Raw genomic sequence first — 14,826 nt, forward strand, 5'->3', positions numbered from 1 at the left:
CAGAAATCCTGGCAGCTATGTTGGTTGTGCCTGAAAGTCTCACTGTCTGTGATTCTGGTGTACCGTGTGCTAAACCACAGCCACTTTATGTGAGCGTGTCACAGAACTTGAGGTATAATCCCTGGTAACCACTGTAAATAAAATGATGTGTGTGAACACCATGTAGGAGTGCATCAATGGGCAAAAGTGGTGAGAATCACAACTAAAGTTTGCAAAAACTAAAACCATAAAAATGTGCAAGCCCCACATCTATTGAGCAAGCATGTAAAGACACTGCAACAAAAGGAGTTCAAATTACAGTGTGCACCACAACCAATTTATAGATATTTCGTGTGTCATCTATACTTCTAATGTTTCTGTTTAATGTTTGATTCTTTGCTGGACTTTGAGGCATTGGATCTACCTCCACCTAAGAAAATTCATAAAATACTCTTCTAGTCCAATCTATATTTGTCTATCACCCATCCTATTCTGTTTATCTTTTTGGTCTCTGCTCACTCTGGATCAAGTTCAAGGAGTACCTTTTTTCTTTGACTCTTCTAGAACTAAGCAAATAATATTGCCCTTGTTGAGGAAACCTCTCTTTCCCTTACTTTTTTAAGTATCTGTCAAATTCATGTTTACCTTTAGACTCCATCAAAGTCAAATTCTCTTATATCCCAACATTCTTTGTGACCATTTTGTCAAAACACTTAACACACTATATAATCCTCGGCCATGTGTTTCTCTTTTGTTGTTGTTGTTTTTGTTTTTGTTTTTGTGTCACACCTGACGATGCACAGGGGTTATTCCTGGCTCTTCACTCAGGAATTACCCCTGGCTGTGCTCAGGGGACCATATGGGATGCTGGGATTAGAACCCGGGTTGGCCGCGTGCAAGGCAAACGCCCTACCCGCTGTGCTATCGCTCCAGCCCCTCGGCCATGTGTTTCTTTGTTATTCTCTTTTAGTAGATGATGACCATGAACACCAGTATGTTGAACTTAGATCTTAAAAGTATAGTATAGCAAGCAATAGGGCTAGAGCAATAGCACAGCGGGTAGGGCATTTGCCTTGCACGCCGAAGACCCAGGTTTGATTCTCTGCCCCTCTCAGAGAGTCCAGCAAGCTACTGAGAGAATCTCACCCGGCGAGTTGTTCATCCAGTTGTTCATCGATTTGCTCAAGTGGGCACCAGCAATGTCTCCATTGTGAGACTTGTCACTGTTTTGGGCATATCAAATACACCCTGGGTAGCTTGCCATGCTCAGCTGTGCGGGCAGGATACTCTCGGTAGCTTGCCAGATTCTCCAAGAGGGATGGAGGAATAGAATCTGGATCGGCTGAGTGCAAGGCAAATACCCTACCTGCTGTGCTATCACTCCAGCCGTAACTTATAAAAATACAGAAGCACATCTTAAATAAGTAGCACATGAAAATTTCAAGGTAAATGGAAAATAAAGGTGGTAGAGGCATAAACTGGAATCAGAAATCAAAGCTAAGGCTATAACTATGAAGCCAACACAATTTTCTTCTGGCCCCAAACTTGCAACTTTGCCCCATTCACATTTTGAATGCTGGGGTTTCTCCTCATTTATGGTAATAGCTACTTGTAACTGTAATTCATCCTAATCTTAAATCTGACCTATCTGTCTAACTTGCCCAATATCATAGAAAACTTTAACAGCCTAAGAAAACTGGGCACTTTCTTAAAAGCCTCCTCCTCCTCCTCCTCCCAGGAGGCCTTCATTTCAGGCTTTGATACAATTGCACTAAGTTATACTAATTGGTACATTCTCTTCCACATGTTCCCAGCAAGTTATAGTGGAAGATAAAGTGCACATTTGCATAAATGAATATGTATTAGATGCAAAATATGCACAAATATGTACCATGATTTATTGAGTAAAACTTTGTTCACATTACATACACCCCAAAATATTTTTACTGTTTGACCTCCAGAATTTCTGATAGAAAACCAAAAAAAAAATAAACATTTCAATCTGTTTTATAGAGTAAAAATTGAAATAATATTTAGGCCACCTTTTCACCATTTAATTGACTATATTTTTCTGGTTAATTAAAATCTTCTTTACTCATGTCTTTTTTACTCTTGAAAATCAAGGAAGCCATTAAATGTTTTAATCTCCCTGAACCTCAATTTTCATAACTGTAAAAAAAAAGTGCTTCCTCACTTCAGGTTGAAAATACTATAGAAATGTCAGCTTATCCTTATTGACTTTATCTGAAAATTTTGTCAAAATACAAAATATTGGAAGAAAATTTGTCAACACTATATATTGACCTCTGAGAAAATATATAATTCTCTAGCAGACAATATTTTCTCCCTGTTGTGCCTACTACAATAATTTGTTTGGAGAACACTAATCTCTTCAACAACTAAATCTTCAAATGGTCGTATCAGGGCCCTCTTTTACCAACCAGGTACTGTATCAGGAGCACATCATTATACAAAATGAAGGAAAAAATCTCCAGTACATCAATCCTACAATCTAGTAATTTTTATTGTCATTTACACTGAGTCAGGCACTTTACTAGGAGCGATATTACCTTTGATTTATGAGTTGAACAATGAAACTCGGATAAACAGTTTCCTGTGCTTAAAATCCTAGAATATAATGATAGGGGCTAAAGTAACTTATATCTATTGTAAGTTCTATTTCTCAAAAGAGATACTTGAAAAATACATACAAGGTTGGCGAATAAATGGTTTCAGTCCAAGTATCTACCCAAAGAACCATGCGCCTTTTACAAGCAGCATTATTTGTTTAGATGGGCCAGATATTCCAGAATTTCCTGAATTCTTGCAGGTGGGGTTACACTCTCCTCTTCTGTATTATCTTGTTTCAGTCTATAAAATTCCCTAACATTACCAGATTCTAGACTTGATGTCAGAATCTGATACATCGAGTCAGCTTTTCTGATTTCTAGATTCTGATTTCTCCTTTCTTAATTTAATCTTCACTGGTTCCCTTTTTCAAAATTCAGTTGAATGCATACTTTTCTCACAACTCATCCATTCTACTATTTTAAAATTTACAATAAAAATTATGGTATTATTAATTATTCTTCTCTCTAGCTATGGAATACAAATGCAAATAAATTAGAGAATTTGCTTAACCTTAAATCTACTTGTTCCCTTTGGTTTAATTGTGAATTGGTTTATATATTTCTCTTGGGAGAGATGGTGGAGTCAATAGAGAGAGATGGTGCTAGTGGATAAGCCTTGCAAATGACTGACTTGGTTTGATTCCTGGAACCATATTGGGTCACAAGGAGTGATGCCTGAGTTCAGGGCCTGGAGTAAGCCCTCACTACAGAAGCTGTGTCCTCAAACAAAGTAAAATTAATAAAAACCAAAATTGTTTTCCTCTGGTGAACATTCAGGTTGGTGTATCTTGATCTTCCAAGATATGTTTAAAATTGTCAGATTCTTTTTCAATTTTAAAAGGAGCAAATATTTCTATCTATATAATTAAGATGCATAAGTACATATACATGTATAAATATGTTTTCTTATATATTAGCAAACATATAATACAATTATGCTTTTATAAAAATGAGGATGGTCACTTGTTAAGTACCTCTAATCCAAAATCAAGTTTCATACTCAAAACTAACCAATTAAGTCAATCAACCAATTAGCATAATCTATATAAAATAAGCCATTTATACTAATTTCACTGTCACTGTCACTGTCATCCCGTTGCTCATCGATTTGTTAGAGCGGGCACCAGTAATGTCTCTCATTGAGAGATTTATTGTTACTGTTTTTGGCATATCCAATATGCACGGGTAGCTTGCCAGGCTCTGCCGTGCAGGCTCCATACTCTCAGTAGCTTTCCAGGCTCTCCAAAAGTGGCGGAGGAATCGAACACGGGTTGGCCGTGTGAAAGGCTAAAGCCCAACTGCTGTGCTATCGCACCAGCCCAATTTCACTGTACTGCTGTTTAATTAAGTGTAATAAAAATTAAATCAAAGTAAAGTGTGTGGCAAATTATTGTCTACATCACCTATAATGAAAGTGGCAGAAGTATTATGTGAATATAAACATTAAAATATTTCTTATGTGAATATAAACATTAAAACATTTCTAATGAATAGGAACACTGACTTATTTTTCTCAAATTGTTTTAACATATTACCAATCTCCCAATACTGTTGAAAATGTATTACATTTCATGTTGAGTCCAGTTGGGAAAAGGGACAAAGTTTCTCTTCAAATTATAACACACAAAGTTACTATAATTCTGTGTGCACAATCAATATTGATTAATAACAATGAGAAGAACAGCTGCCTTGAACCTGGCATGATTCTATCTTTAGAGAATCTTTGGGTTATCAGGGGATATGCTGGTAATGTAGACCACTGCTCTGATTGGGGATTTGACAAACTAAAGTTTGTTCACTAGGCTTTAGTTAATTTCCTTTGGGAAATCAGTTCAGTAAGACTCATAGATTTTGCTAAATTTTTGAATTTTAAAGGGCTAAATTCACAAGATTAACACTTTACAAGCATCCTCATAATCAGAAAGATATATGCATACTCACACACCTACATGGCTTATATATTGTGGCCCTAGGTTTGGTCTAACTATTCTAAACTAAGATAGAATTTAGGATTTAACCATAATCCTTCAAAGAAAAAAAACTTATATCTTACATAATATATTGATCCAGAGATGAAAATTGTATTGAATAATAAATATAAAATGTAGCTTCCTATGGAAATTAGGAAAAAGTGGGCTTTCAAAGACATAATTTGGGAAGAGACAAAAGGAAAAGAGTGTAAATCATTTGGAAATTCTGTTGCATCCATTTATGATATATGTCGTGTTCTGAAATAATTGTTGGTAAGTAACAGTTTCACTAGACTATTCTTTATCTTAATAATTTTATATTTTGAAAAAAGGTTGTGAACTGGATCGATTGTTTAGCTAGTAGGATGTTTCATTTGCACACACCAAATCTGGTTTGACTCCCAGCACCACAAACAATCCCCCTGCCAGGAGTAATTCCTGAGCACAGAGTCAGGAATAATCCTTGAGAACCTCTGAGGCAGGAGGGAAGGCAGGAAGGAAGGATGGAAGGAAGGAAGGAAGGAAGGAAGGAAGGAAGGAAGGAAGGAAGGAAGGAAGGAAGGAAGGAAGGAAGGAAGGAAGGAAGGAAGGGAGGAAGGGAGGGAAGGAGGGAGGGAGGGAGGGAGGGAGGGAGGGATGAACGGAGGGAGGGAGGGACGGACGGAGGGAGGGAGGAGTTTTTGTTATGACTTAATAACTTCCCTATTAACATTTTTTTTATGTTTTGTCTAAGTTAAAAGATATTTAACAAAGTCTTTGTTCCGACTATATCCAGTTTCTTTCTGCTTGGATATGGATTGTGTTCTCTTCCTAGATACTTTAGATGAGTAACTTAATTGATCTCTTTTTTCCCAGCTTAGTTTCTATACAAATTTTTGTCTCCTTAGTTGACCTCACTTCTTCAATGTCTTCATTTATCCAGAAAAAAATTAAAATCTTATTAAATAAAAATGAACAAAGGATAAAAAGGGACAAAAGGAAGTGTGACTACAAAACAAAGTGTGGCATACACATGAAAATTCTAGCAGTTAGGTTTCCTATTAGAACATCATTGAAGACATTATAATAGAGAGTTGTTGGGTCAGAAGTTTGAGTGCAGACAGCATTAGCAGACTGGGTGCTTGGTCAATCTGACATTAACTTTTAGTTTCTTAGTGCTTATCACTAAAGTACTATTTCCTTAATACTATTTCTCACCCCTTTTCTTAACACCCTTCAATAATTCCTTGGACTCATATACAAATAAATAATTAGTGATAGAAGGATTAGCATTTTTATTTGCATAATATTTATTTCAGAATTCTAGAGGTATAAGCAGCAGCCCTATACAATAGCAGTTCTGAGACTCAACTCTTCCAGAAACATTTCCAAGATATATGAGTTTGTAAGGCTACTGTGAGGCCCATATTTTTTCATTTTACTGATATTCTTGGTTGAATCTCACATGTTTTTTCTGAATAGAGTCAGATAAGAAACATTGCTCCAAAAGATGACTTGATCCGAATTCACTGTCTGTACCACTGTCATCCCGTTGTTTGTCGATTTACTCGAGCAGGCACCAGTAATGTCTCTATTACACTCAGCCCTGAGATTTTAGCAGCCTCTCCTTACTCGTCTTTCCCAACTATTGGAGGTTCTTATAGTGTCAGGGGAATGAGACCTATTGTTACTGTTTTTGGCATATCAAATATGCCATGGGTACCTTGCCAGGCTCTGCCAAGCGGGCTGGATACTCTCGGTAGCTTGCTGGGCCCTCTGAGAGGTATGTGTGTGTATATATATATATATATATATATATATATATATATATATATATCTGTTACTGTATTTTGGATATGAATACACCACGGGAAGCTTGCCAGGCTCTCCCAAGTGGGCAATAGACTCTCTGTAGCTTGTCAGGTTCTCTAAGAGGGAGAACTAGGCTATAAGATGTCGCTTCCGCGTGCTTGGTTTTATAGTTGGCTGTTGGTGGGATTATCTGGCATTGGGGGCAGTCACTGGATATGACGAATATATAGTTCAGAGATGGAGAGGAAGGTGACCCCCTCTTTTGAAAATGCCTAAATACACATGAAATTACTGTAAGAGATGTGAAGAATTCTTTATTAGAGGCCTCAGTTTTACAGAGTTTAATTGGAAATATTGTGAAATTGGAAAGTAAGTATTATTATTATTATTAATTTTTGTAATATAAGAATTCCTCTGCCAGCTCCCCCATGCATGAGGTTCGTCCAAACGTGTGGAGAGTGGCCTGAGCATGGACGTGGCTGCGTTCCGGAGGAACCAGAGGAACTGTCAGAGGAACCCAGGTGTGCAGGACCTGGGGCTGAGATTGCCAAGACTGCTCGAATTGGGACTGGGCCTCTTCCACCCAGATCCCCCATTTTCCAGTAGCTAGGCAGTCACACCCAAACACTGCCCCCCAGTGCCATGTAAAGCCACCAACAGCCAACTGATCTGATATTATGAATAGTTTTTGAATCTCATAGAGATAAAGTACAGATACAGAATGATCATAGCAGATATAAATTGATGACAGTGGTTTGCATAGAGGACACTCAACTGCCAGGAGTGTTTTGCTATTTATTGATCTGCAATACCAAAATATTCAGATTAATAAAAATAATTGGACGTAATTGGAACTTTTTTCTGACTGATAGTACAATATCATGTCTGCATTATCAGCAACTGACATAAACATAAAGTTGTATATGTGTCTGGGGATATCTCAGTGTTCAGCATATTCATGTACAGAGAGCTGAGTCCCACATATTCCCCTGAGCATCAGTCAATGTAGCCCTGGAGACCACCAGCAATACTGGGTCAGAGTGGCATATCATCTCCAGGTCCTCACCGAACTACCCCTTGCTCTTGCCTGAGTATCCCTAAGAGTCTCCTTAGGACCACTAAGCACTGTTTGGTAAGTGCCCGAACTCTCAAAAAAAGACAGAAAAATGCTAGCCCCAAAATGGGAGGCTATAGTTGTGAATACTTTTGAAAAAATACCCTAAAATTATTTCATTTGCATTCATTAAGTAATATGAACATTTCTGAAAGATAAGCTCAGAAGAACATTTTAAAAGTGATTTATATTATAGTCCTTGCTATTAGGATCATAAACTATAAAACAAGAGTGCCAATGAAATCCATGAGAATAAAGAAAGCACCTTATCTACATAGTTTTTGGCATAGGCATGTGACAGTTTATAATTCCAGGGTCTAGGATGATGTTGAAATAATTGTCTGTACATCAAATTAAATTATTGTGGGGTAATCAGTATAATTGATATATAAACAATGTCAGCAACATTTTATATGTACATCTTTGACATTTCCATATATAAATATTGTCAATACTGTATTCTTTATCAGTCGATCACTCCTAAAAATCAGCAACACACATTTTCAATGATATAAGTTGCTTTTTTAAAAAAAATATTTTCTATGAACTTAGATTGATAAAAGGTGACAACTTACAGTTCACGACAATTTTTACTTTCTTCACATCTGGGAATGACACATCATTTTCTGCACTGCATTCATATTCTCCAGCCTGATCCCTTGTAATTCCATAAATGTCCAAATATTGTCCATTTTCAAATGGTTTTGCTACAAGAAAGAAAAAGTACATCATGTTTAATTGTAGCAGCCAGAAGCTTCATTCAAGTAAAACAACAATTGCCTGTCTTCCTATTAAATATTGCTGAGAAAACAATTTCAAATGAAACTGGAGAATTATTATACCCTTTGTTCTCCTGTGTTCAGAGAAAAAAGTCAGAGAAAAAAACAAAACTGAACAAGGGATACGCTAAGAACTGTTTCCGCAGAACAGGATATACATGTGTTCTTTTTAATTGATTGTGGTCTCCTAACCTCTTCACACATCAAATAGAGCACTGTACATTTCTGTAATTGAGTTCAACAACCTCCTAGCAGTGTAGATGAAATTCACTAATATGACTTGGTACATATTGACTTTTATAGTGTAAGGTAGCAACTTGACACTTAACCTAACTAAATGTGACTTTTCTTTTGGGAAAATATAGTCATTCTCATAGTTTCAAGCCATGTGGTGTGAAAGTAGAGAAATAAATGAAATGATTGCCATATTTTCATTTCCTACTTTATTAAAGTTTCTGTGGGAGACTTCATGTAGCCTATTCAATACTTAATATACACTACATATAACCCACTCAGTACCTGTGGGAAAATAGAACATTATAGTTCTTGTAGGAAGAGTTGAGTGCTTCTAAAAACAAATTATTTTAATTTCAGAGTAATCTAGGGAAAATATTCTGTCTAAAAATACCTATAGATTAAAACTATAGACATAAATGTATGTAAAAAAATCCAAAAGGTGTTTTTGAAAAAATATTATCTCTCCAAAACTATGGAAATATATTATTTCAAAATATAAATAAGGATACTGAATCCGAGGGTACAAAATTTTTATTTCAAAAGTATAAACAGGGATACAAAATCTTTCCTTTGGCAAAGGAACAATAGGTATATGTGAACTTTAATAAAAGAGACTCTTCTCTCTCCTTGTAGAAGTTTTAAAAAATTATATTTCAATCATACTAAAAAGAATTGGAAATGAAACATGGTCTATTTTCAAAAGTAAAACATTTTTATTTAATCTGACTTTCCTCCCAAATTATTATTATGGTGAAGAAGTTAAAAAGATATTAGATCTAATTCTGTAAGAATTAGATTGAATTAAATTCAGATATGGTTTTCCAAATCTAGAATCTGTGTCAATTAAAATGTATCCTATGTGTTTCCACATCTAGGCCAATCTAAGATGGGCCAATAAATCACACTTGTATACTCTCCAGGTCACTATGCAATTTTTTTTTTTTTTTGCTTTTTGGGTCACACCCGGCAATGCACAGGGAACATTCCTGGCTCATGCACTCAGGAATTACCCCTGGCGGTGCTCAGGGGACCATATGGGATGCTGGGATTCGAACCCGGGTCAGCCACGTGCAAGGCAAACGCCCTACCCGCTGTGCTATCGCTCCAGCCCCTGCGATTTTTTTTATCATGAAATAGAATGCTTAAAATATTCACGCTTAAGCCATTTCTCCTTTTATTTTACTGATCTCATATTACACATATGGACAGTTATAATTCTGAGCTCATAGTTTATCAGTAAATTGGTTTTAGAATTTAGAGTCATGGCTCAGTGGCAAAGCATATCGGTAAAACATGGGTTTGATCTCTGGCACCACAAAAACAAACAAAACAGAAAGAACTTAAAGAAGTAATATTGTTTCTATTCCCAAAAAATCTAAATAGAGGATTTTGAAAGATTGATCAAAGCTGTAAGAAGCTACATTAAAAAAAAACTAAGAAAATCAGGACCACTAAGTCACTGAGCTTCACCAAGCACCATTTATATCTGTTGAGAGTTGTCCTTAGAATTCACTGCAAAATCTTCATAATCACTTATAGACTCTTTCTCCTCCCCAGTATAGAATAATGTTCTTACTTATAACTGCCATAATTATTTGTAAATGTTTATGCATTGCATAACTCAATAGCTAAACAACTAACAAATGGAATATATTGTCAACAGTATAATAAAAGACTAAAGTAAAAACTGTAAAGCATGTGATACCTGACAAACACTGTGCTTTTACATAGTATATTTATAAATCTAAGCTTTCTATTATTACTTCCACTAACCATGAATTAACTAATAAATAGCTGTGCCTTGATTATCTTCATACTTTACATAAGTGTATAAATTTTGATCTGCCAAAAATAGTAACAAGTCTCACAATGGAGATGTTACTGGTGCCCACTTGAGCAAATCGATGAACAATGGGACATCAGTGCTACAGTGCTGCTTCATACATATAGCTCTATTTCCATCTTCTACTCATCCTTGCTCTATTCTCATTCTGATAAACTTGGAATTTCTTTTCTTTTTTTTTTTGCTTTTTGGGTCACACCCAGCGATGCTCAATTCCTGGCTTTGCACTCAGGAATTACTCCTGGCGGTGCTTGGGGGACCATATGGGATGCCGAGGATCGAACCCGGGTCGGCCGCGTGCAAGGCAAACGCCCTACCCGCTGTGCTATCGCTCCGGCCCCCTAAACTTGGAATTTCTTTAAGCCAGAATTTATACCTTAAGATTGCTAATTTTGGCACATGTGCATAATGAGATGTCCTTTGCCATTAACATTAATAAAAAGTAATGTGGATAGATATCAAATACATTTTACCAAAAGAAACTAGGCTCAAAAGGCTACATATTATTTGGATGCACTTATATGACATTCTGGACAGAATGGTGATAATGTTCTTCTTTTAATCTTATTAATATTTTCTTTACCCAATTTTGCTCTGGTGTTATCAGATAGTCTACATTGAGGGACATTATAAGGAAAAAGAACATGCAAAAGTTCCAATTGTATTTTTTCAGTACAGTCATTAAAGTTGTACTAATATAATCAATGTGTTCACTTAACTTAGCGCCTGTGGGAGAAATTATGTGTGCCTTTTAATGCCAGAAAATGCTCTACTTTTGGCCTTATAATTTGCTTTGATATTATGATCTATGATTTTGTACACTAGTTATACGCCTTCTTTCCCAGGACAATAGAAAACTTAAAGCTAAGATAAATTTAAAAAAAATTATTTTGTTGTTCCTTAACTAATGGTGTTTTGGTGGTCATTAAGCATTTTGTGTCTATATCAGTACAAAATAAAAAGAATATAAGACCTAACATATTTAGTAAATAGGTAGATTTCATATAATAAGGAAGAACTATGTTAATATAAAATAGACTAGATACATTTCTATTAGAAATTTTCATAAAGTCTTGATTCTACTTTGTTTACAAATAAACAGTTGATAAACAGAATATGCAAAGAAATATGGTCTCCCATAGACATATAAATGTTTCTAAAATAATTATAAAATCACTTTGCGATCATCAGTGTCATACAAATGGCAAATTATGGTGATTTTCGAACATTTAAAAGTCAATTTGGCAGTATGGTGCCACCAGCAGGTCGAACTGTTGATACAGGTCACTCTGTGTACCTGTGGGATGAGTGCATCAGCAGCCTGATGGTGCCTGCAGGCTTCCTGATACCCCAAAATTGCCGTTGTGCCTTTGGTCGAACCCCAACAACCTGGGACCAAGTTTACCAAGAAATTAAGTGGCCAAAAGTTAGATATATGGGAGCCACACCCACAAACCTCCTCCAGCTCAGCTCTACAAGCTCACTTATTGACCTTGTTTCTGAGACCCATAAACCTCGAAAGAGATCAAAAACCACAGTTAGGGCCAGCAGTGTGGTGCGCTACATACAAGCGGATGTGCCGTGCAGGGCATATGCCAATAGTTTATTTCTCTGGAAAGATGAAAACAAGGGCCATGATCCAGAGACACACAAAAGAATCTCCGAAATGAGCAGCTCGCTGCAGAGACGACTCTGGATTTTAAGCCAGGCCAACTTCACTGGGGTGCGTCAGATGGGGGCAGGCATTATTCCTCCACCTGCCCTCTAAAACCCCCAGCAGCTGCTAACTTCCAGAACCCAATGAGAAGTGAAGGTATGCATGTTCAGTGACAGAAAATTTCAGGTCTCAAGGGATTGGGGATGGATTAGAACCTCTCATCCCCCCTCCCCATGGGACCCTGGAGGTCACGCCCACAAACTGCCTCTGGCTGCTACTTAAGCTCCTTAATAATCATGATCCAGCGACAACACAAGAAAATCTCGGAACTGAGCAGCTTGCTGCAGAGATTTCTTCAGATCCTAATTATCTAAAATTTTAGAATTCCAGGAGCATGCAGCCACAGTAGTAGCTGCATGACATCATATGCTATTCATAACAAGCAATACAAAAGAGAGTATGGGACATATTGCTGCCATAGAAGCAGGGGGAGGGATGGGACGGGAGGGGATACTGGGGACATTGGTGGTGGAAGATGTGCACTGGTGGAGGGTTGTGTGTTTGATAGTTCTTTGATTGAAACTCAAACAAGAAAGCTTTGTAACTGTATCTCATGGTGATTCAATAAAATAAATAAATAGATAAATGAAATTAATATTCTAAATTAAAAAAAAATTAATGTGTTCATGCCCAATTCAATCAGCTTAATCAATGGCTGAAAAAATAGCAGTACTCCTACATTAAAAAAATAAATAAAAGAAACCTGTGTGCCTAAAGACTTTGATTCCAGAGACCTAATACATTCGGGCATCCAGCGCAGCATCTAATAGCAATGCACTGGGACTGCGAGCTGGGCTACAACTCAGTGCTGCCCGGGGGTGGATTTTTTCCTCCCCACCCTGTCTTCCTGCATGGAAGACGGCGGCTTGGCGGCACCCACATGTCAGGCGCCATCTTCTAAGAATTCTAACCCAGAGGTATTCGAGTTTTACACTTAGGGCTCCCAGGGACTCATGGGAAGGGGGTTTAACCGGCACGTCCTCAGCCCAGATAAATTAGGAGCTGCTGAGAGTGAAGCGGAACCTCTGCGCCTAATCTGCGCCTAAAGACTTTAATTCCAGAGACTTCTTACAGCAATGCACTGGGACTGTGAGCTGGGCTATGCAATTTTTGGCAGAATTTTCCCTGGACTTTATACAGAAATCCAAAACCGTGTGGACGCTGCCGCGTCTGCGTGACTTAACATATATAATTGTCAGCAATGTGAAACGGTTCCTTTTGAACAGGTCTGACTTGGGGGGGAAACTCCAAATAATAACAGTAAGTTTTGTTGAAATATTGAAGGTTATTAATGTAGCAGCCATCTCTCTGGACTGTGAACTAAGCAAAAGCCCCACGCTGGCCAACGCGGCGTGGCGTACACCATACTATGAGGTGCGGGAAGGGGGTTGGGGGGTGGGGAAAGAGTTGTAGCAATGGGGCTCCATATCTCTTCATTCCCAGCAATGGAAAACTAATTATCAAATGCTTCCTTGGTAGTAGGTCTGTCTCTCTTGGGTGGAAACTCCAACAATTATAGTGAATTTTGTGTTGAAATATGGAATGTAATCAAGGTAAAGAGAAAATGAAGTGAAATTCATTAGCTATACAGTAGGGGGTGGGTGTGGGGGGTATACTGGGGTTTTGGGTGGTGGAATGTGGGCACTGGTGAAGGGATGGATGTTTGAATATTGTATAACTGAGACATAAACCTGAGAACTTTGTAACTTTCCACATGGTGATTTAATGAAAAGTTAAAAAAATAAAATAAAATAAAAAATAAATTAAAGTTATTTGGCATATTGAGGGAGTAGATATAAATAATAGTTAAATTATATTGTTTTCACATAAATAATCTTATCAAAGAACAAGAGATATAACTGTAAATGAAAGAAGTAATCAAGAGTGTATATTTTGGAGTAATTATATTCTAGCTCTGTATAATATGTGGCAACATTTTAACCTTTCTTGGGATGATTTAATTCATACGAACAAAAAATAAACCTATATCAACTGAATATTATGAATATTAAGTAAATATATTAATTTTTTACAAATTCCAAGCATTTGTTTTGTTATTTATCTTCAAGTAACATGTATTCTAACTATATACAACAATCAGTTTTTAAAAGTACTCCATTTTTATAAAATAAAAATATGCAAAACTTGCCATATGTAATAAAGTAGTGACCCTTTAGTTATTTCATTTCTGTAGGATGACATTGCTTTGTCCTTTCTCCCTTGCCACTAGGAGCTTAGGTTTATCGTGTTACACCCATCACTGTGCTCCTGAGTCACTCCCATTCCTTTGTTTATCTGTAACCACTTCTCTATGCTCTCTTCTCCAACCAGCTAATCAGCTTTTTCCCCAATCACACTCTTTTAATTTTTAAGGTCAGATCTTTCTAGAGCACTGAACTTGTAAGTTAACATTGCCTTACTCCTCTCCTTATGTCTTTTGAATAGTTTACTTTAAAGCAATATCCTTTTTGTATGGACAAAGGAAGAGAGTTAATATTATGCTTTTGTAACATGGGATTTAATTGGCTTCGAATATTATTCATTCCCAGACATCTGCTTTCTCGACTTAAGACTCAGTTTCCCTTAGTTCCTAGCACCCCAAAAGCAGGGTCTCGAAGAGGGACTGAATGGATCCAGGGCAAGCTGTGACCTACCCTGGCATCAAAATGAGCCAGGCCAAAGTGCCATGATTCTTAACTATAAGTTAAGAGCTTGATCATGGAAAATGCTGTCATAATCCAAAAGTAACAATGAGACTAGAACCCT

The 14,826-nt window shown here is 37.0% G+C and overlaps 1 protein-coding gene across 1 annotated transcript in view; it reads right to left on the reverse strand.

Moving 5' to 3' along the window:
• The window catches only part of NEGR1 (neuronal growth regulator 1), an 889,928-nt gene that overhangs the window by 304,199 nt on the left and 570,903 nt on the right, over positions 1–14,826 (reverse strand). The window contains exon 4 of the mRNA XM_004603347.2: positions 8,060–8,191. Within this exon, the coding sequence (XP_004603404.1) occupies positions 8,060–8,191 (132 nt within the window). The remainder of the gene's footprint in view (positions 1–8,059; positions 8,192–14,826) is intronic.

The sequence above is a fragment of the Sorex araneus genome, chromosome 5 (genome assembly GCF_027595985.1).
Source record: "Sorex araneus isolate mSorAra2 chromosome 5, mSorAra2.pri, whole genome shotgun sequence".
NCBI lineage: Eukaryota > Metazoa > Chordata > Mammalia > Eulipotyphla > Soricidae > Sorex > Sorex araneus.